The following is a 23,037-nucleotide window of genomic DNA, read 5'->3' as shown; positions in this document are numbered from 1 at the left end:
TGGTGGGGAATGTGCACTGGTGGAGGGATGGGTGTTTGATCATTGTGAGATTGTAACCCAAACATGAAAGCTTGTAACTATCTCACAGTGCTTCAATAAAATAAAAAAAAAAGGAGTGATCTCTGAGTACAGAGCCAAGAGTGAGCCCTGAACATCACCGGATGTGGCCCCAAGGACCCCCTCCCCCGCCAATCAAACAAAATAGAGACAAGTGGGGTGGTGGAAGGAGGGAAATTGGGGACATTGGTGGGGGGAAATGTTACACTGGTGAGGTGATGGGGGTGGGAACATTGTATGACTGAGATCCAATCGTGGGCAACTTTGTAACCATTGATCACATTGTGATTAAATTTAAAAAAATTCTTTTCTCACAGCAGGTAGGGTGTTTGCCTTGCACGTGGCCGACCCAGGTTCGATTCCGAGCATTCCATATGGTCCCCTGAGCACCACCAGGAGTAATTCCTGAGTGCAGAGCCAGGAGTAAACCCTATGCATCACCAGGTGTGACCCTAAAAGCAGAGAGAGAGAGAGAGAGAGAGAGAGAGAGAGAGAGAGAGAGAGAGAGACTTGGCCTGTAGCCAAGATTGACCACCAATGCAGCTGAGTGAAAGAAAATATAACACTGTTGCTCCTTTTGGTGACTGCCTTTCTTGTCACATAAACATGTAACATTGGATTAAATCACATACCCCCCAGTTAAAATAAATATGCAACATTCGCTGGATGGAAAGATACAGTAACAGGAAGAGAGGAGTAGGCGACCAGGTAACGCACATGAGCACAAATCCAGAGAAGTCAGAGCCGGGTAGAGTCCCAGACAGATGGTTCCTGAAATCCACCGCCTCAACAAGGGGGCAGGCTTCAAGATGACTCTGGGGGCCGCGTGGCCACAGACAGACCACTTGCAGGAAAAGGCTTAAAGAGGGAAGGGGAAGGGGCCGGAGCAATAGCACACAGGCGGACCCGGGTTCGATTCCCAGCATCCCATATGGTCCCCCAAGCACTGCCAGGAGTAATTCCTGAGTGCAGAGCCAAGAGTAACACCTGAGCATCGCTGGGTGTGACCCAAAAAGGGGGAAAAAAAAAGAGGGAAAGGCAGGTGCAAGCAAACCCCACGCGAAGGACCCCACCCCCAGCCACCCTCTCCCAGCCCTGGGAGGGAATCGGTGCCCTGGGGAAACCGAGCAGAAAGGATTGTGGGTTGCTGGGGCAGTTTCCCAATCCGTGCTGCTAAACCAATTGCTCCTCTGGCTGTGGGAGACAGGGAAGGAAGGGAACAATACATTCTGTTCACATCTCCCCCCCAGGGTTCCTCGGGGCACAAAGCTTTCAAACTGGAACGAGAACAGACTTGTGTGATGCGAAGGCGAGTGAAGGTTCGCTATCAGGAATGACTTTGGAACATGCTTTCGCCATGACCGCTGACCGCCAGCAGTCCAGGCCGAGCCGGCCGGCCGTGCCTGGTACACGGGCACCGCACGTTCCCCCGTCCACTCACACCACAGTCTGTGGGGTTTGGGGTTTTGTTTTTCCAAGCCCCTCAGATCTTCCTGTCCTCCCTCCTACTTTTTTTTTTCGTTTTGGGTCACACCCAGCAGCAGCGCACAGGGGTTACTCCTGGCTCTGCACTCAGGAATTACTCCTGGCGGTGCTCAGGGGACCCTATGGGATGCAGGGAATCGAACCCGGGTCGGCCGCGTGCAAGGCACACGCCCTCCCCGCTGTGCTATCGCTCCAGCCCCTGTCCTCCCTCCTACTGACGGGTCTCGCTCTTTCTGGGACAGGAAGGAAGTGCCTGCTTGCTCAAGTCTGACCTTTTCACTTGTTTTCCTTTGGTTGGGCCACACCTGGCGATGCTCGGGGCTTCCTCCTGGCTCTGCTATCAGAGACCACTCCTGGCAGGGCTCTTGGGCCTCGGGGGGTCCCAGGGATGAAAGCAGGGGTCAGCTGCGTACCAGGCAAAGCGCCTTACCCAGGCACTACCACTGCAGCCCAAAGGTGGGGTCTCCAACAGGTGACCAGGGCTGCTGGGGTACAGGAAACAGCTCCACGGAGACCCTCGCCGCCCTCCCTGGCCGCTGGTCCCAGGGGGCAGGGCGGCAGGGAGCCCATTGGACTCAGCTCTTGGACACACACACACCAACACACATACACACACACACACACACACACACACGCATGCATGCATGCACCCTGCATGTGTCCCCTGGAGGGAGGCCAGTGAGAAGCCATGGAGCAGAGCTGGGCCGCGTGGCCGCGTGCAGAACCAGGTTCCACCCATTTCAGGTGGGGCCAATGTCGAGCCAGCCCCCTCACGCCCCGCCCCCCCCCCCCCCCCCCCCCCGCCAGAAGCTCGGTCTTCTCTGCCGGGTGGCCAGTGCTGAGCCTGGTGCCCGCCGCACAGCAGAGGGGCACACGAAAAATTGTGACCAAGGCTGCACCAAGGCCCCCACTTACTCCCCCAAGAGAACTCGGTGTGGGGGTCCGAGGCATAGCACCGCGGGAAGACACTTGCCTGGCACACAGACGACCCGGGTTTGGTATCCAGAACCACATCTGGTTCCCTGGACACTAGCAGGGGTGAGCACTGAGCACGGGGACAGGAGTAAACCCTGAGGACAGCCAAGAGTGGAGAGAGAGAGGGAGAGAGGGAGAGAGGGAAAGAAAGAGGGAGAGAGAAGGGAGGAGGGAGAGGAAGATAAAAATGGAAAGAGAGAGGGAGAGAGAAAGGAGGGAGAGAAAGATAAAAAGGGAAAGAGGGAGGGAGAGAGAGAAAGAAGGAGGGAGAGGGGGCGAGAGAGAGGGAAAGAGAGAGAAAGAAGGAGGGAGAGGGGGCGAGAGAGAGGGAAAGAGAGAGAAAGAAGGAGGGAGAGGGAAAGAGAGAGAGGGAAAGAGAAAGAAAGAAGGAGGGAGAGGGAAAGAGAGGGAGAGAGAAAGAGGGAGAGAGAGAAAGGAGGGAGAGGAAGATAAAAAGGGAAAGAGGGAGGGAGAGAAAGAAGGAGGGAGAGGGGCGAGAGAGAGGAAGAGAGAGAGGGAAAGAGAGAGAAAGAAGGAAGAGGGAAAGAGAGGGAGAGAAAGAGGGAGAGAGAGAAAGGAGGGAGAGAGAGGGGGCAAGAGAGAGAGAAAGTGAGAGGGAGGGAGGGAGAGAGAGGGAGGGAAAGAAAGAGGGAGCGAGAAAGGAGAAAGAGGAAGAGAAAAAGGGAAAGAGGGAGAGGGGGTGAGAAAGAGGATGAGAGGGAAAGAGAGAAAGAAGGAGGGAGAGGGAGAGAGAAAGGAGAGAGAGGAAGAGGGAGAGAGGGAGAAAAGGGAGGGAGAGAAAGGAGGGAGAGAGAGAGGGAGGAGAGGGAGAGAGAGAAGAGAGGGAGAGAGAGGGGTGAGAAAAGGGAGAGAGAAAAAGGAGGGAGAGAGGGGAGAGAGAGAGAGAGGGAGAAGAGAGGAAGAAAGAGGGGGGAGAAAAGGGAGAGAGAGAAAGGAGGGAGAGAGGGGTGAGAGAGAGAGAGAGAGAGAGAGAGAGAGAGAGAGAGAGGGAGCGCCTGTCCGGAGTTTCAGTGACCAGGTCTGTGTCGGCCGCTGGACTCCTGTGCCCATTTATGTTTCCCACACGGTGCCCAGGTAAACCGGCCCAGCAACTGGAAGTCCGAGCACAGGGTCCGAGGAAGAGTCCGAGTCCCTTCTCCTCTCCCTCTTTGGCCCAGACTTCAGCGTGCGGGGCTGAAGGCGGTACTCGGCACTGGGACAAGCACCAGCCCCGCCGTCAGGAACCCCGCAGAGTAGGCAGGGGCCGCGCCCATGAAGGTGAGCCTGTCATTGGTGACCGTCGAGGAAATGGCCCCAGACACTGGCGAGGGCCCCGGGGCTGTGCCACCGCCTGCGAGCTGGGACCCTTCTGAGGCTGCCCAGAAAGAAATGAGCGAGCGAGGGGCCTGAACCACAGCCCAGCGGGGAGGGCATTTGCTTTGCACACGGCCAACCCATCGTCGGCTTCGAGCCCTGGCATCCCCTGGGGTCCCCCCCTTCCCCGGAGCACTGCCAGGAGTCGTTCCTGAGTGCAGAGTCAGGAGTCAGGCCTGAGCATCGCCGGGTGTGGCCTAAACAGCGGAGGGAGGGGAGGGAAGGGGAAAAAAACAAGCGAGGGAGTAGCTGTGGCAGCGCATTGGGACTGTGTGCACACCACGCAGACAAGACCGGACACAGCGGGAGGCGGGGGACAGGCTCGAGGAGACGGGGGTTCAAGCCCCGAGGATGGGGGCCCACGTCGGGGAGATGTGGGCCCGGGCTGGGGGCGAGAGGGACCGGCCGGGGCGAGGCGGGGACGGCGTGCAGATCCAGATGGCGGGGGGCGTGTTACCGATCATGCCGGTGACGTAGCCAGCCCCCAGCAGCACCTCGGCCAGCGTGGTCTCGTTGAGCGGAAGGCCCCCCGCCGAGGTGACGGCGAAGTTGTGCGTGACTCCGTTGCGCAGGCCCAGGCGGCCCGTGAGCAGGGAGGCGCGGGACGGGGAGCAGGTGGAGGCGGCCGCGTGGAAGTCCACGAACCTGCGGGAGAAAGGAGAGCGATGGGGACCCCCAGGCCCCGAGCGGACCACCAACGTCCACTCCAGGGCGAGGAAAGGTGTGGAACAGGGAAAAAAGAAAAAATAACCCCAGTCCCGGGACAGGAAGAAACGGGACGGTCTGAGGGCACCATCATTCACCCAAGGTCACACCGCTGACCTACGTATGGATCTACATGTCTATGTGTCTGTATATGTTGGGCTTGGGGGGCCAGAGCCGGAGGGGCTGGAAGCTGCTCCTAGAACAGTGCTCAGGGGACCGGGAGGTACTGGGGATCGAACCCAGGGCTCCCACCTGCAGGTCATATGTTCCAGCCCCTCGAGTTCCTTCTCCTAGCCCCCACTCTCAGCATCCCGAATCCCAAGAGCCCTTGGTTTGGATTCACCTCCTCGTTAAAGTTCCTCTGTCACTGGGGCTGGGGCTATAGCACAGCAGTCGCAGCACCCCGTATGATCCCCCGAGCACCGCCAGGAGTAGTTCTTGAGTGCAGAGCCAGGAGTAAGCCCTGAGCACTGCCAGGTGTGACCCAAACAGATGGAAAAAAGGAAGAAAGAAAAAGAATCCAGCTACTGGCCTGGGCCCTCAGAGTGCTGACCCGGGCTCGTCCCGGCCACCATTTTTCAAAGCCACACCAGGAGGTATCACTGGGGGGGGGGGGGCACCAAGTCCCACTAGATCTCAGCGTTCCTTCTCCAGCGTCACCGGCCCGGGAGCCACATGCTCCAGGACAGCTGGACGCCTTCATGGGACAGGGCTGGGACAGGCCAGGAGGGAGTCCTGCCCCCACTGCCGGCTGGGTAGGGTCTCCCAGGAGCCCCAGGGAGCGAGGGGTCGCCTGCACCGTGTCCACTCCTCCCCACACTCCCTCACTTCAGCCCGCTGGGGGCCTGGGCCTTCCATCCCCCCATTTCAGGGCACCTGGAAAACCCCCAGACACAGGTTTTCTCCCTCACTATAGACACGGGGGCTGAAGCTCAGGACCCCGGCAACGCGCATCCTTAGAATTCAGGTGAGGGGCCGGAGCGGTAGCTCAGCAGGGAGGGCGTTTGCTGGGCTTGCAGCCAACCGCAAACCCCATTTTAATCCCCGGCACCCCCTATGGTCCACCTAGCAGAGTGATCGCTGAGAGCAGAGCCAGGAGTAAGCCCTGAGTGCCACCTGGCATGGTCATCCCCTGCCACCAACACACACACACACACACACACACACACACACACACACACACACACACAGAACTCCAAGTCCAAGTCCTAGCTCGTTGCTCTCACACTTTCACCCAAGACGCTCCTTTCTTTCCACACAGCCTTTTCTGTTCTCCTCCTGAAGTTAAAGCTTCTGAAGGCCCCTCCGCGTTCACATGCCTCCTAACTATCCCCTTTCAACAAACCCCATGACTCTCATGACCGATGCCCAAGAGACACTTCCTGTCATCCGGGCACCCCCTGTCATCATCCGGGCACTTCTCCCACGTGACGTCATGAGCTCCTCTCGCCCCGGGATGCCTCCTGGTTTGAATTTGTCGGTCTGAGCAGGGCTGGTGTGTTGATGGTCTCTTTACTCTTTATCCGCCATGGCAGACGCAGCTGCACAAGGTGCAGGACCCAGGACAAAAGAAAAGTGGGAGACTAACACCCAAGAGTTGTAGAGATAAGGACCAGGAGGTCTGCCCCACAGCTTGGAAACTGGCATCACATGCTGGGGGAAAGGCAGCTCAGATAGAGAAGGGAACACCAAGTAGAGGATGTTGGGAGGACCCACTCGGGTTGGAAGATGCGAACTGAAAGTAGACTACAGACCGAACATGAAGGCCACTCAGTACCTCTATTGCAAACTACAACACCCAACAGGAGAGAGAACAAGAGGGAATGCCCTGCTGCAGAGGCAGGGTGGGGAGGTGGGGGATGGGGTGGGGGTGGTGAGAGGGATACTGGGATCATTGGTGGAGGTGAATGGGCACTGATGGAGGGATGGGTAAACGATCACTGTATGAGTGAAATGCAAACACAAAAGTTCAAAAAAAAAATCTTTTCTAAAAAAAATCAATATCCAACAGGAACTAAAAAATAAAGTATGAATAGTTCATTTTTGTTAAGACTTTATTCCAGAATTTGGAATTTACTCCAAATAAATCTCTGAAGTCATGTAAAAAAAAAAAAACAACAAAGAAAGAGGAGGCAGTGGGGGGACGGGGGTGGGCTGGGGATGAAGCTGACCTCGAGTGACTCAGCATGTCAAGACGGTGGCAGCTGAGCATGACACCGATTGGTTGACGTGCCCACACATGCCTCATGCCCACAAAGCCGGGCCTGTGTGATATGACTGTGCAGTGCTCGAGGTGGCAGGGGTCTGGTGGCACATGAGGCCAGCCCCTCCACCCCTGGCTCACCTCCCAGGCTCCCCCGCTGGTCTCTAAGGACCCTCGCGTGCGAGAGAGGTTTCTCTTTGACTGCATGAAGCCCATCGTCCCTGCTGCGGCCGGCGACGTGGCTTCTGCGTCCCTTCCCGGCCTGCGCTTCTCTAGCCCGTGACGCGGGGTGTAAGAGTTGCAGCCCCCCGGGGCTGGAGCGATAGCACAGCGGGGAGGGCGTTTGCCTTGCACTCGGCTGACCCGGGTTCGATTCCCAGCATCCCATATGGTCCCCTGAGCACCGCCAGGAGTGATTCCTGAGTGCAGAGCCAGGAGTAACCCCTGTGCATTACCTTGTGTGATCCAAAAAGAAGAAAAAAAAAAAAAGAGTTGCAGCCCCAGTGGAGCAGAGACCAGGATGACAATGACAGCTGGGAATGATCACGCTGGACAAGATCTGAGCGTTAAGGAACAGGTCAGGGATTCTCTTGATAACTGTTCAGTATCAGTATTGCAAACCACACTGCCCAGCAGGAGAGAGAGAGCAAGAGAGCGAGAGAGAGAGCAAGAGAGAGCGAGAGAGACAAGAAAAGCACCTGCCATAGAGGCAGGCTGAGGGGTAGGGAGGGACGACAGGAGGGAACCTGGGGACACTGGTGCTTGTGGGGGTCCCATCCTGTCCAGCAGAGAGGACCCTTCGTGGGGCTGAGGAGAGGACACAGCCAAATGAACAAAATGAACAGACACAGAGCCAGAAAGCAGCAAGAAAGGGGAAGAGAAGAGAGAGAGAGAGAGAGAGAGAGAGAGAGAGAGAGAGAGAGAGAGAGAGAGAGAGAGAGAGAGAGAGAGAGAGAGTTTATTCTACTGGCAGTTACAGTACTTATACCTCTCTGCTGGGAGGAGGTGGTATGGTATGCGTGCTGGGACCCCCATACAAACAGTAGTAAAATGCAGATCAGGCATGGGCATCGGCTAGTGAGAAACACATGGCGAAACGATAAGATCAGTAAGATCAGTGGCGGCAACCCTGTTACAGGGAATTTAAGCAAGCCTCTGCTTGATCAGAAGGTAAGAGCCAGGCTCTGTTTTACTTAGGAGATAAGAGCCAGGCTTGTAAAGTGGCTCCCTACAGGTGCTGGGAAATGTACCCTGGTGGAGGGATGGGTGTTGGGACACTGTCTGACTGAGATCCAATCATGAACAGCTTTGTAAGGGTCTATCTCACAGTGAGTCCATAAAAAAGTTAAAAAAAAAAAAAAAAAAAGAGTTGCAGCCCCGGCCGGAGCTCCCAGAATCTGCTGAACGAATTAAATGAGACTTGGAGGAGCCCAGCTTGTTTGCTTGGAAGAAGTAGGGGAAAAAAACCAACAAACACGTGAGTCCATTTTTCACATAATCACTTAAGCGGGTGTTTTCTGGGCTCAATTCCTCCCCCACTGTGTGTTCAAGTTCAGAGCTTAACTCTCAGGAACAATCTAATTTCCTTTCATTCCAAGTTTTTGGCAAGACCTGACCGTACACCGGCCTCCGCCAGACCCCCCCAAACACACACACACACACACACACACACACACACACACACACACACACACACACGCACGCACGCACCCATAATTAAGAACAAGCACCCCACACAGATGAACTGAACTATGGGTCACCCTTTCCCCCTCTCACAGCCCCCGTCTCCCTTTGACAGAGCCTAATTAACAAGCAATCAAATGATCTTGCTCTTTGGAAAGCTGCTTTTGCTTTTTTCTTCCCCCCCCACCCCCCCACACCCCAACACCAAGTCAAGCTGGGCAGGCTGGGGCCCGGCTCGCCAACAGGGGTCCTAATTAAAGGCGGAGGATATATTATGAAGCCAAGCTGGGGACGCGGAGCCAGACATTACAGCCGCCTGTTACCAGGAAAATCAGCGCAAATTAAGACGCAGCCAGACAGAGAGCAAAGCCAGCTGCCCTCACATAAATCACGGGTGCTCAGGGGCCCCGCGAGCCCTGGAGACACATAACATTGTGGAATTAAGCGGATCCAGCCTCCGTTTATAAAGAATTTTAAATAGAGGGTGAGGTCTATTGTGGCCGGTCTCTAAATTGCTATGTGACCGGAATAAAAACGCTCTTTGTTCCATTCATAATTTGGGGGGAGGAGGTGGGAGGAGGTGGAGGGGGGGGCAGTCTCGGCTGTGTTTGGCACCGTTTGGGGTCAGGAATCGCACTCAGGGCTCCCACATGCCAAGCCTGCACCTCCGCCCCCTTCCCGGAGGAGCGGGCTCCCAGACCCTCCATTCATAAACTCGGGGCTTGGCGGGGGGACTGGCCTTTTCCAGTTCGTGTGAGAGAAACTGGAGCCACTCGCTCGGGCGCTTTCCCGCGCCTCCTGTGAATGGGCCGGCTGCTCCGCGCCTGCCTGCTGGGGGTGGAGATCACCCATACACCCTCACCGGCGAGCCACGGGGCTCAGAGAGCAGCCCGGAGCCAACTTGCTGCGCGTGTCGGCCCATACGTGCCCCGGCAACCCGGGCATGCTCTGCTGAGGCTTTTTGCAGGAATAAAAGGCTCCTGACCCCGCTGGAGTGACAGCACAGTGGGGAGGGCGTTTGCCTTGCACATGGCTGGCCCGGGTTCGATCCCCGGTATCCCATAGGGTCCCCCAGCATCACCAGGAGTGATTCCTGAGTGCAAGGCCAGGAGTAACCCCTGTGCATTGTTGGGTGTGACAAAGAAAGAAAGAAAGAAAGAAAGAAAGAAAGAAAGAAAGAAAGAAAGAAAGAAAGAAAGGAAGGAAGGAAGGAAGGAAGGAAGGAAGGAAGGAAGGAAGGAAGGAAGGAAGGAAGGAAGGAAGGAAGGAAGGAAGGAGAAGAAAGGAAGAAAGAAAGAGAGAAAGAAAGAGAGAAAGAGAGAAAGAAAGAAAGAAAGAAAGAAAGAAAGAAAGAAAGAAAGAAAGAAAGAAAGAAAGAAAGAAAGAAAGAAAGAAAGAAAGAAAGAAAGAAAGAGAGGTTTCTGACCGCTGAGTTTCCTGGGAGCCCAGGAGATTTCCCTCGTCCCGTGCACCCTCATACTCGAGCAAGGATCTGCACGGGTGCAAGACAAGAGGACCTTTGAAGCATTCCAGGGCGCCTCAGGGATCCCCTGGGCGGGACCCTTTGTCCACTTCTACATCCCTGGGCAGAGCAGAACCGTCTGCACACCCCTGCACTGGCCTTTGCACTCCTGGCCAGGAATTACTCCTGTGCAGTGCTCAGGGGACCATATGGGATGCTGGGAATTGAACCCAGCTTGGCCATTTGCAAGGTGAATGTCCTACCCGCTGTGCTATCGCTCCAGCCCCCAAGTATTTTGCATTGTTGGGTCACACTTGGCAATGCTCAGGGGTTCCTCCAGGCTCTGCACCACTCAGGAATGACTCCTGGCGGTGCTCACGGGGCCATATGGGATGCCGGAGATCAAATCCAGCTCCACGGGGGCTGGAGTGATAGCACAATGGGTAGGGCGTTTGCCTTGCACTCGGCCAACCCGGGTTCGAATCCCAGCATCCCATATGGTCCCCTGAGCACCGCCAGGGGTGATTCCTGAGTGCATGAGCCAGGAGTGACCCCTGTGCATCGCCGGGTGTGACCCAAAAAGAAAAAAAAAATCCAGCTCCACCTCGTGCAAGGCAAACGCCCTCCCTTAGCTATAGCTCTGGCCCCAGGGGGTTCCCATTTCGGAGATGAACAAACTGAGGCCTGACAAAATTGGAGGGCGCTCATCCGGGCCCGGAAGAAGGTCCAAACGAGGGCTAGAGCACATGCTCTCCGCTTTGGAGCCCTGGGGTGCATTTCAGCACCATGTCAACCCCTGAGGACCAAAAGGAGTGACACCCCCCCAAAAAAAAGTGAAGGGGGGAAATCCCGGTGACCCAGAGCTGGCCAGTGACAGCAGGCGGGCTGGTTCCACGTCCCCGGCGGTGGCGAGCCACACGCTGCTGGCCTTCCGGGGAGGGATCCTAGAGCCCTCGAGCTTCAAGGACAGGCGCGTCCGGAAGCACCGTGCCCTGGGCCGGCTGCGGTCTGGCCCTTAGGCCTCTCTGGTGAGGGTGGTCCTGCAGGGGGCCCACCTCACCCTGTGGGGAGAACAGGCGGGCCGTGGGGAAGCCTTGGGCCAGGGGCGTGGGGTGGGAGAGGGTCAGAGGCGCCCAGGGAGCAGCGCAGGAGAGGAGGCGCGGGGCAGGCGGGAACAGGGCGGGAGAGGTGGGGGAGACAGGGGTGCGGCTGAAAGCTGCGGGGGAGAGAGGGAGAGGAAGTGCCAACGCCCCCTTCCTGCAGGAGTTACGTCAGCCTTGGCACTGAGTGGCATCCAGCCCGCATTACTCAGGTTGCCCCTTACACCTGGTCGGCACAGAGGGCCTTTGTCCGGCCCGGGAGGACAAACACTCAGAGGCTGACCTCTGCCCTCCGCGGCCTCCTTGGCAAAGCTGGCGGGGCCGGCGGGGGCACCTCACGCTCCAGAAGGAAGCGTGACTGTTGGCCCCTCACCAAGTACCTCCCTCTCTCTCCTCTCTGTCTCTCTCCTCTCTGTGTCTCTCTGCCTCTCTCTCTGTCTCTCTCTCCCTTCTCTCTCTGTCTCTCTCCCTCCCTCTCTCTCTCCTCTCTCTCTCCTCTATGTGTCTCTCTGCCTCTCTCTGTCTCTCTCTCCCTCCTCTCTGTCTCTCTCTGTCTCTCTTCCTCCTCTCTCTCTCTCCTCTCTGTCTCTCTCCTCTCTCTCTCCTCTGTCTCTCTGTCTCTCTCTGTCTCTCTCTCTCCCTACTCTCGCTCTCTGTCTCTCTGTCTCTCTCCCTCCTCTCTCTGTCTCTCTCTCCCTCCTCTCTCTCTGTCTCTCTCCCTCCTCTCTCTGTCTCTCTTCTCTCTGTCTCTCTCTCCCTCCTCTCTCTCTCTCTCTCTCTCTCTCTCTCTCTCTCTCTCTCTCTCCCCCCCCCCCTCCCGGTGAGGTCCTTGACCTAGATTTCCTTATCTGGGAAGGAAGGGAAACAGCTTGCGGTGACAGGCATTAGACAGGGTAATTCCCAGGGCTGGTAGCTGACAGGCCCACGGCAGCACGAGGTAGGTGGCAGCTGCCGTATTTGGTTCAAGAAGGGTCTGCCGAGGGAGCGCAGGGATTCCTTCCTGCTCCTCTGTCACTTGTCCCTGGAGCCTGTCAGCCAGCGGGGTTGGCACCTCACACTCAAACGGGTGTGACCTGAGAGCCCCTCGCAAACATACGCCTGTCCCGGGTCCTGCATTCCTGGGGAACTCGGAGGAGTGGGCGAAACACACGTGCCGTCCAAGGGGGGAGGTTCCCCCTGACTTAGAGGAAAAGGGCGAGGCGCAGAGTGAGGCCGGAGCAACAGTACAGCGGGGAGGGCGTTTGCCTTGCACGCGGCCGACCCAGGTTCTATTCCCAGCATCGCATCCCATAGGGTCCCCCGAGCACTGCCAGGAGGAATTCCTGAGTGCAGAGCCAGGAGTAACCCCTGAGCATCGCTGGGTGTGACCCAAAAAGGAAAAAAAAACAAAGGGAAGTGCGTGTCCCTGATCCAGAGTCACACGGACAGGACTCAAGTCCTCTGGCTTCTGCACAACCTCTGCAGTGCCACACGTGGGCTACGCCGAGAGCAGTTCCAGCGGCGTGAGGAGCAGAGAGAGAGAGAGACGGCTTCGAGGGCTGGAGCGCGGGAGGGCGGGAGGCGTGGGCGTGATCCCCAGCACCTCGGGGGTCCTGCAGCACTGCTGGGCACGACCCTGAGCACAGAGCCAGAAGAAGCCCCCGAGCACCGCCAGGGGTGGGCCCCTCCCCCACAACATAGAAAAGAAGGATATTGGATACCTGGGGGCAGTGGGCTGGCGGCTGTCCTGGTTTGCACCGTGAATGTGACCAGATTTGGACAGAGGGTCTCTGCCAATGTAAGCAGATTGTGTCCCACCCCCAAAGATGAAGATATCTCCCTGTCTCTCCCTCGCTCTCACAGACACACACAAAGAGACACACACACTGATATTCACACAGAGACACACAGAGACAGAGACACACACAGACACACAGAGACATACACAGACACACAGACACACACAGACACACACAGAGACACACAAAGACAGAGACATACACAGACACAGACACACACACACACACACACACACACGGCTGAGGTTGGAAGTAAGCATTGGAAAACCCGGGCACACCCCGGGCTGCCGCCGCCCCCCGCCCCCCGCATTTCCGGGAGCAGCCGCCAGCCCCCCACGCTCCGCGGCTGTCCTGGGCCCATCTGTGTTGCCGTGAGCCACCTCCTTGGCAGGAACCCGTCGCCAACAGGGCCGCTCCTCGAGAGGAGCTGCCGGGTAAGGCGGAGGGGCCCCTCCTGGCCGCGAGGGTGAGTCACGGTCTCCCAAAAGCCGCTCTCGAGCCAAGCCAGGCGTGAGGAGCCCTCGGCCCCGGGGCCAGCGGGCCACAGCCCGGCCCGGCCACTGTCCCCGAGGTCCCACAGGGCGCGTCTCCCCGAGGGCAGGGAAGGCAAGGGGGCCGTTCACCGGCCGTGTCTCCCCCCCACCCCGGGCGCCCCTTTCGCCCCCTGGAAGGAAGCATCCACCCCCCTGGGCCCCTCGTCTCCCTCCAGCTAACGACGAAACAGAAGCGAGAGCGTGTGGCGACCTGCTTCTCTCTCGGGACCTGCCCTCTGCTCGGAATCAGTCCCCCCCCCCTGCCCCGCCCCGTGCCCCCGGGGAAAGTGTGGGGTGACTTCTTGTTTGATTGATGCCAGGGACCGAACCCAAGTTGGCTGCGTGCGAAGCAAGGGCCTTGTCCTCTGGACGCTCGTCGACTCTCCGCGGGCACCGTGCGCTGCCGTGACTCGCTCCTGGGTCAGGCGGGATTGAGGAAACGTCTGCAAAGCGCCGGGCGTGGAGCACAGAAGCAGAGGGGACAGTCCAGCTGCAGGAGGCGGTGCCACTGTCCCCAGAGGCGGCAGCCTGACACCGCGTGAGCCCTGGGGGCGGCAGAAACAGACTCTCGCAGGCCAGGGGGCCTGAGGCCGCGGGGAGATGCTGCCAGGGACGGATCCTTCCGGAAGCTCCCGAGAAGTGGTGCTTGGGGGGGGTCCTGGCTGGTAGAGCCTTTGCCCCTCGATCTTGCCTCCATCTCCAGGGCCCCTTGTCCTCTCTGAGGACTCTGGTTATAGATTTGGGACTCCCCCACTAAATTGAGTGGGGGTGGGGGTGGGGCGTTCAGATTTCCGGCTAAGGACATCAGCGCAGGCCCCGTCTGCAAAGGCTCACATTCCGTGTGGTTGGCTCAGATGCTGGTCACCCCCCTGCACTTCCGGGCTTTGTAGTAGCTTTACTTCCGCTGGTGAGAATCATTTCGGCCATTCTATTTTATTTTATTTTACTTTGCTTTTTGGGTCACACCCAGCCCAGCAATGCACAGGGGTTACTCCTGGCTCCGTACTCAGGAATTACTCCTAGCACTGCTCAGAGGACCCTATGGGATGGATGCTGGGACCCTATGGGATGCTGGGACCCTATGGGATGCTGGGAATCGAACCCGGGTCAGCCGCGTGCAAGGCAAACACCCTCCCCACTGTGCTATGGCGCCAGCCCCAGAAGGTCACATTCTGTGAGGTCCCAAAGAACATGACGGGGGGCTCTGAGGTCCCAGCTGAACATGAGCTGGGGGTGTGAAGTCCCAGATGGACACGGGCTGGGGGTGCTCTTTCATGCGACATGAGGTCAGAGGACTGAACAATCCCCTCGACAGAGCCACAGGGGCTGCCAGCAGCACCCAAGGCCTCGAGAAAGCGGCATGCCTGGACACCGCCCCACCCAGCAGGGCCGGGAGCTGAGCCGACGGGCCGGGAGGAAGACCCCCCCGGAAGCTCTGATGCAAGCTCCCTTCCACCCCGTCCTGTGTCCTAGACGGGAGAAGGGGCGAAGGCTCGAACCCAAACAAGCATCAACAGTTTGGTCCCTTCCAACTCCCACACCTTCAGCGTCAGGGCAGGGGACCCTTCGGAGTTAAGTGCTTCCGGGGACCCTGACCCCCCATGAGCCCACAGAGGGTCCCTGAGCCCCGGGGAGTGTCTTGCTCACTCACAGAGGCTTTCCTTCCTTCCTTCCTTCCTTCCTTCCTTCCTTCCTTCCTTCCTTCCTTCCTTCCTTCCTTCCTTCCTTCCTTCCTTCCTTCCTTCCTCCTTCCTTCCTTCCTTCCCTCCTTCCTCCTTCCTTCCTTCATCCTTCCTCCTTCATTCTTTCCTCCCTTCTTTCCTTCTCTCTCACCTTCCTTCCTCCTTCCTTCTTTCCTTCCTTCCTTCTTTCCTTCCTCCTTCCTTCCTTCCTCCCTCTTTCTTTCTTTCTTTCTTTCTTTCTTTCTTTCTTTCTTTCTTTCTTTCTTTCTTTCTTTCTTTCTTTCTTTCTTTCTTTCTTTCTTTTCTTTCTTTCTCTCTCTTTTTGGGTCACACCTGGTGATGCACAGGGGTTCCTCCTGGCTCTGCACTCATTAGTCCTGGCAGTGCTCGGGGGACCCTATGGGATGCTGGGAATCGAACCTGGGTCGACCGCGTGCAACGCAAACGCCCTCCCCGCTGTGCTATCGCTCCAGCCCCTCTCAGAGGCTTTTGGCAGACACTGCCCTGAACATTCCCCCCCACACCTCACCCCCGATGCCCCACCCCACGTGTCCACCCCCTACTCCCAGGGTATCCAAAGCTCCTGGCCCCAGCCTTTCTGGGTCACCCCCTCCTTCCCTGGGTCCCGTCTGCCCCAGGCCACTGACCTCTGAGTACAGGATGAGGATGCCCATTTCTCTAGGGGGGCTGGGGTCGGGGCCACACCTGACAGTGCTCAGTTCTTACGCCTGGCTCTGAGCTCAGGAATCAAACCCGGGTCACCAGCAGGCAAGGCAAGCGTCTGGCCTCCCCCGCTATTCTCTCTCTCCAGCCCCCGGAAGAAGGGTTTCCCGGGCAGAGCCTTGGGTCCTCCTGGCTCCTGCCACAGGCACAGTTAAGTGCGACAGACAGGATGGGGAGGGCAGGGACGGGAGCGACTGCAGGAGGCTGTGCGGGCCTCTCATGCGACCTCAGGAGGCTGTGCGGGCCTCACATGCGACCTCAGGAGGCTGTGCGGGCCTCACATGCCGACCTCAAGAGGCTGTGCGGGCTTCGCATGCCGATCGCAGGAGGCTGTGCTGGCCTCGTGTGCCGACGTTCCCAGCTGGCGGTGAGGCTGAACAAACAAACCCAGGGATCTGCCCCGGGCCCGCTCCCTGCAGGAGAGTGAGGGCGGGGAATCCCCGGGGTGCCGGCTGCCCACCCCGCCCCCCGGACTCACCTCATCCCTTCTGCGGCCAAGCGGTCCAGGTGTGCCGTGGCCCCAGTCGTGGCCCCGTTGGCTCCCAGGTCCCCCCAGCCCAGGTCATCGGCCAGGATGATCACGAAATTCGGCGCTGGTCTTCTCCTGTCTCCAGGGAAGCAGAAGTCCACCAGGGGGTAAAGGCACCCCAAGAAACTGCCCCCCACCAGCACAATCTTCAGAGAGAGCCAGCCCATGGCGGGAAGGGGGGGTCCCTGCTGATGAATGAAGCGACGAGCTGGGCACAGCTGGCGTGCGGCCCTTGGAAGGTGGGAGTCTGGCAGCGGCGGCTGCAGCGGGGACCCAGTGGAGGTGGCAGCTACCGGGGTGGTGGCAGGCTCCGGGAACGAGCCTCCGCCATCTAGAATCCCAGCGCCCGAGCCGCAGGTAGCTGGTCACCCGACGTCTCTCTTCCTCCCCCTGCAGCCCCGTGGGAAGGCGGGCTGCGGGCAGCGGCCACACTCAATGTCCACAGCAGCACCTCGGAGGGCGCCTCTATGTTCCGGTCAAAGCGCTGGGCCCGGATTCTCACATCTGCAGCACTCCTGGCCCGGCCGGCCGTGCCAGAAACCCCAGCTGCCCCGCACCGGGTCTCCGAGCCCCGATGGCTTCCTGGAACATAAACAAGACAAGGGGACAGTTAGAACTGTCGGGAGGAGGGGGGCTGGAGCCATAGCACAGCGGGGAGGGCGTTTGCCTTGCACGCGGCTGACCCGGGTTCGATTCCCAGCATCCCATAGGGTCCCCTGAGCACCGCCAGGAGGAATTCCTGAGTGCAGAGCTAGGAGGAACCCCTGTGCGTCGCCGGGTGTGACCTGCAACAATGAACTGCTGGGAGGAGCAGGAGAGATCGCTGGCCTTGCACAGGACTGACCCGGGTTTGATCCCCAGCACCTCATACGGATCTCTGAGTCCTGCCAGGCACAATCGCCGAGTCAGGAGTAATCCCTGAGCCCTGCCAGGTATGACCAAAATAATTTTTTTCTTCACTGTATCACTGTAGCACTGTCATCCCGTTGCTCATCGATTTGCTCGAGCGGGCACCAGTAACATCTCCACTGTAAGACTTGTTGTCACTGTTTTTGGCATATCGAATACACCACGGGGAGCTTGCCAGGCTCTGCCGTGCGGGTGGGATACTCTCGGTAGCTTGCCGGGCTCTCCGAGAGGGACAATGGAGGACTCGAACCCGGGTTGGCCACATGCAATGCAAACGCCCTACCCACTGTGCTATAACTCCAGCCCAGTTTTTTTTCTTAATTAAAAAAATAATAAAAACCTGCCAGGAGAGTGTTTTCTTGGGGGGCTGGAGAAATGATGCTGTCAGTGGTGTTCCTGGCCCTTGTCCACTGTGGGCTTCTTCAGCTCGGTGGGGAGGGGGGTGGGGGGAGAATCAGCTCTGTGGAAGTTCTAACGCCACCCGCAGGGCTTGGCCCCCCGACCCAGGCCCTCACTCTCTGCGGGGATGAGCGTGCTCAGACCCTGTTCCAGCCTGATCTGCAGCCACCACGGAAGCCTCTCACGCCCACCCCCACCCCACAACCGCCGTCTCAGAGGCACGAATGAGAAACGCCCTGTCCACGGCCACCCCCTGCCCAGGGAGAGCCGGGTGCGGGGGAGAGAGGGCGGGATCCCTCACGCCAGGCACGGTTCTCTCCGTTCACGCTGCAAACCAGCATTTCCCTCCAGAGATCTCGGTAGCGATTAATTTGGAGGGGGGGGAAATCATAGTAGAGTGTAACTCCAGGCCTCAAGGGATAGGGGATGGGCCGGTCCCCCTTGGGACCCTGGAGGTCACGCCCACAAACTGCTTCCGGCTGCTACTTAAGCTCCTTAATGGCCACGGTCCAGAGACACACAAAAGAATCTCCAGCCGAGCAGCTCACTGCAGAGATTTCTCCAGACCCTAATTATGTAAAATTTTAGAATTCCAATAGCCACGCGGCATCTTATGCTATTCAGAACAAGCAATACAAAAGAGATTATGGAGGGAGATTCTCTGCCATAGAGGCAGGGGGAGGGCTGGGGTGGGGGTGATACTGGGGACCTTGGTGGTGGAGGATGTGCACTGGTGGAGGGTTGGGTGATCGATCAGTGTGTGACTGAGACTCAAACAGGAAAGCTTCGTAACTATCTCATGGTGATTAAAAGAATAATAATTCTGGTGATAGCACAGCGGTTGGGCGTTCGCCTTTCACATGACCGTCCCGCGTTCGATTCCTCCGCCCCTCTCGGAGAGCCCGGCAAGCTTCTGAGAGTATCGAGCTCGAGCGAGGCAGAGCCTGGCAAGCTACCGGTGCGTATTGGATATGCCAAAAACAGTAACAATAAGTCTCTCAATGAGAGACGTTACTGGTGCCTGCTCGAACAAATCGATGAGTAATGGGACGACAGTGACAGTGACAGTGACCGTGAAAATAAAATTAATATTCTGAATTTTAAAAAGTAATGTAGAGGGGGCTGGAGCGATAGCACAGCGGGTAGGGCGTTTGCCTTGCACGCGGCCGACCCAGGTTCAATTCCCAGCATCCCATATGGTCCCCTGAGCACCGCCAGGAGTAATTCCTGAGTGCAAAGCCAGGAGTAACCCCTGAGCATCACTGAGCATCACTAGCCCTGGGGGTCCCTGCATGCACAGACAGACCTGCAGCCCGGTTGCAGTTGGCCCAGTATCTCTGGAGGTGGCCCTGGAGCCCCCGAGTGCTGCTAGAAAGACCCGTGGTGGGGGAGGGGAACGGTAATGGAAATGTTTCTTTTATTTCCTTTGTTTGTTTGTTTGGGGTTGGTGGGTTTTTTTCTTCACTTTTGGGGTCATACCTGGCGATGCTCCAGAGTTACTCCTAGCTCTGTGCTCAGGAATCACCCCTGGCAGTGCTCGGGGGACCTTATGGGATGCCGAGGATCAAGGCCGGATTGCCACATGCAAGGCAATTGTGCTACCCGCTGTGCTATCACTTCGGCCCTCCTTTAATTTTTAAAAAAAATCTCATTGGAGGGCCGGAAAGACAGCACAGGGGTGAAGGCACATGTCTTGCATGCAGCTGAGTCCAGTGCATCCTTGGCACCACAGAGAGTCCCCTGAGCCTTGCTGAGTGCAGCCCTGGAGTGACTGAGTACCCCCAAGTACCCGGGTCAACCCCAGCACCACGGACACTGGGCAACACCCCCCCCCAAGGCCCTGACAAAGAAACACCAGTTGGATGAGAATCACAGCAAGGGGCCACCAGGACACCTGACCCTCAATTGGGTCATAAAGAAAAGGGCTGGAGAGTACAGTGGGTAGAGCACCTTCCATGCCCATGGCCGGCCCTAGTTCAATCCCAAGCAGCACTTGTGGTCCCCAAAGCTCCACGAGGAGCAACCCCTGAGCACTTCTGGGGTGGCCCAAAAATAATCAAACAAAGGGCAAATACAGAAACAACAAGCCAGACTGAATACAAAAGTTTTTTCCATCGCAGATTGCAAGTGGGAACTCAACATGCAGAATAAAAAAAAGCAGAATAAAACAGTATCCTTCCTAATATACTGCTGGGCCCAGGAGCTGAGTCATGCAGGAAACCTCGACTCAATCCCCAGCACCACAAGGTCCCCTGAGCACTGCTAATGTGACACCACACACACACACACACACACACACACACACACACACACACACACACACACACACACACCAGACATTTTAAAGAAACACCAGAATTCACAATCAGAGAAAACACAGATAGGAAAAAGCCCACAGTCTGCACGCAGGAAGCCCCCATCAATCCTGACACCCCAGGGCCCCCGAAGGACAGAGGCAGGTGTGGCCCCAGGCCAATCCAAACCAAATATCTGAATGTATAAGGTTCGTAAGGAGTACACCAGACATTCCGGACCCAAGGAAAAACTTCGGTGGCCGCACTCGGAGGCCAACCCATGTAATCCACCTAAATGACCATCAAGGTGAAGCTGCTTCGGTCTCCGCTCAGTAGGACACCCCTGCGCCCGGGAGCAGAGGCCAGCTGGCCCCTCGGGACAGCATGGGTGACCCCTGACATGACGCGTGCTCAGAGACAGAAAGGGAGGACATAAAGAACAGCTCCTGGATGGCTCTGTGTGTGGAATATGAACCGTTCAAGCAAATGCATTGGCAAGAAACATGCGGCTGGGGCTGGAGCGATAGCACAGCAGGGAGGGCGTTTGCCTTGCACGTGGCCGACCCGGGTTCAATTCCCAGCATCCCATGTGGTCCCCCAAGCATAGCCAGGAGTAATTCCTGAGTGCAGAGCCAGGAGTAACCCCTGTGCATCGCTGGGTGTGATCCAGAAAGAAAGAGAAAAGGAGAGAAAGAGAGAAAGAGAGAAAGAGAGAAAGAAAGAAAGAGAAAGAGAGAAAGAAACAGAGAAAGAGAGAAACAGAGAAAGAAAGAAAGAAAGAAAGAAAGAAAGAAAGAAAGAAAGAAAGAAAGAAAGAAAGAAAGAAAGAAAGAAAGAAAGAAAGAAAGAAAGAAAGAAAGAAAGAGAGAAAGAAAGAGAGAAAGAAAGAGAGAAAGAGAGAAAGAGAGAAAGAAAGAAAGAAAGAAAGAAAGAAAGAAAGAAAGAAAGAAAGAAAGAAAGAAAGAAAGAAAGAAAGAAAGAAAGAAAGAAAGAAAGAAAGAAAGAAAGAAAGAAAGAAAGAAAGATGAGGCAGTTAGACTCAAGGAAGGTTTCTGGTGGGTTTCAAAGGGAACAGGGCAGAAAGTGTGAGGAACGAGCTGGTGATGGGAAGGGGGTGTCTTCTTGGCAATCCGGGGATCTGGGTGGAGAGAATGACAACAATTGCATGCATCAAGAAGTAGGACGCCTAAGTCCAAATTTTCCATCAAGTTGTCTTGGAAGAGATTTGAAAAAATGTTCCCAGATCTCCACTGAACAGCCAACCCAAAAAAGGAATTCAGGAGAACCTACTTGAAACGTATAGACCCACTTGGGGGCTGTTTCCAGGCACGCATCCTGCCCGTGTATAAAGAATGCCCACCAGGGGCTGGAGCGATAGCACAGTGGGGAGGGCATCTGCCTTGCACGCGGCCAACCTGGGTTCGATTCCCAGCATCCCATAGGGTCCCCTGAGCACTGCCAGGAGTAATTCCTGAGTGCATGAGCCAGGAGTAACCCCTGTGCATTGCCAGGTGTGACCCCCCAAAAAAAGAATGCCCACCAGCCCGGAGCAACAGTACAGCGGGGAGGGCATTTGCCTGGCACACGGCCAACGCGGGCTCAATTCCCCAGCATCCCATAGGGTCCCCCAATCACTACTAGGAGTGATTCCTGAGTGCAGAGCCAGGAGTAACCCTCTAGCATTGCCGGACTAACCCCCAAAGCCCCCCCTCTCCCAAATCAAATCAAATCAAATCAAATCAAGAATGCCCAGCTAGCAAAGCCAACCAGCTGGCACGACAGCCAAGCCATGCGGACGACCTTCAGAGATCCCAAGGATGCGTTCTTAATCCAAAGGAAAGCAGGCCCAAGTAAACAGTGATGGGCAGCCGGCGGGGGTCAGTGAATCAGCGGTTCAGAAAGGCCAATTCTTCCCTTTCCAAAAGGAGAGTTATTTCAAATTCAATTAGACTCAACCGGCGTGTATTTGTTCCTGAAGTCCCAGAGGCGTCTCTTTCGAGAGGAAAGAATTTCCCCAGAAGGCAGCTGCCCGGGCAGCACGTGCTGCGCTGCCGCGGAGAGGCAGGCCCGTGCCCTTGGCGTCCGACCAGGGGCGCCTTCCTTCCCAAAGCTCCTTACCGCAGAGCCGACAGTGGCCTCATTCATCCATAATCCATTTTGGAATGACCCGATACCTAAGACTTCGGTGGGGCGGGGTGACCCGATTCATTCAAGAAAGAAGTAAAAATGAAGGTGGGGCCGCAAATGAACAAGTTAGAGGCGGAAGTGATAACACGGCGGGGAGGGGCGTTTGCCTTACATGCGGCCGACCCGAGTTCCATCCCCGGCATCCCATAGGGTCCCCTGAGCACCGCCAGGAGTCATTCCTGAGTGCAGAGCCAGGAGGAACCTCTGAGCATTGCCGGGTGTGACTCAGAAACAGAAACAAAAAGGACAGGTTGTTCTTAAGAGGGTTGTGAGAAAAACTCCTTCGAGAATTGTATTTCTTTATAAATTTATTTATTTATACAAATTTTATTTCTTTTAATTAATTATAGTTTTCCTGCAGGTTAACTTGTGACCACTCAGTTCATGATTCTTTTTAAAAATTCTCAAGGGGCTGGAGTGATAGCACAGTGGGTAGGGCGTTTGCCTTGCATACGGCCGACCCGGGTTTGATTCCTCCGCCCCTCTCGGAGAGCCCAGCAAGCTACCGAGAATATCCCGCCCTCACGGCAGAGCCTGGCAAGCTCCCCATGGCGTATCTGATATGCCAAAAACAGTCACAACAAGTCTCACCATGGAGACGTTACTGGTGCCCGCTCAAGCAAATCAATGAGCAGTGGGATGACAGTGATACAGTGATTTTGATTAGTTAATTGATTAATTAATTAATTTGATTTTGGGAAACACCCAGTGATGCACAGGGGTTACTCCTGGCTCTGCAATCAGGAATTACTCCTGGCAGTGCTCGGGGACCATATGGGATGCTGGGAATCGAACCCGGGGTCGGCCGCATGTAGGGAAAACGCCCTCTCCGCTGTGCTATCATTCCATCTCCCTGAGAAGTTTTTAAAAGAATCATGAATCCTTAAAACCTTCAAGGAATGGAAAAGCATCTGATTCAGCCAGCCACCACATCATTCTGCATGCCTACAACTTCAGGG

General features: G+C 56.7%; 1 protein-coding gene across 1 annotated transcript in view; it reads right to left on the bottom strand.

Moving 5' to 3' along the window:
• The window catches only part of LOC129403538 (arylsulfatase G-like), a 99,760-nt gene that overhangs the window by 18,901 nt on the left and 57,822 nt on the right, over window positions 1-23,037 (bottom strand). Inside the window, exons 2-3 of the mRNA XM_055132271.1 lie at window positions 16,239-16,871; window positions 4,349-4,536 (exon numbers count right to left, since the gene is read on the bottom strand). Coding sequence (XP_054988246.1) covers window positions 4,349-4,536; window positions 16,239-16,456 — 406 coding nt within the window. The 5' untranslated portion in view covers window positions 16,457-16,871. The remainder of the gene's footprint in view (window positions 1-4,348; window positions 4,537-16,238; window positions 16,872-23,037) is intronic.

This window comes from Sorex araneus, chromosome 3 (genome assembly GCF_027595985.1).
Source record: "Sorex araneus isolate mSorAra2 chromosome 3, mSorAra2.pri, whole genome shotgun sequence".
NCBI lineage: Eukaryota > Metazoa > Chordata > Mammalia > Eulipotyphla > Soricidae > Sorex > Sorex araneus.
Note: the sequence above shows the minus strand (reverse complement) of the source record. Positions and strands in the feature narration are given on the sequence as shown.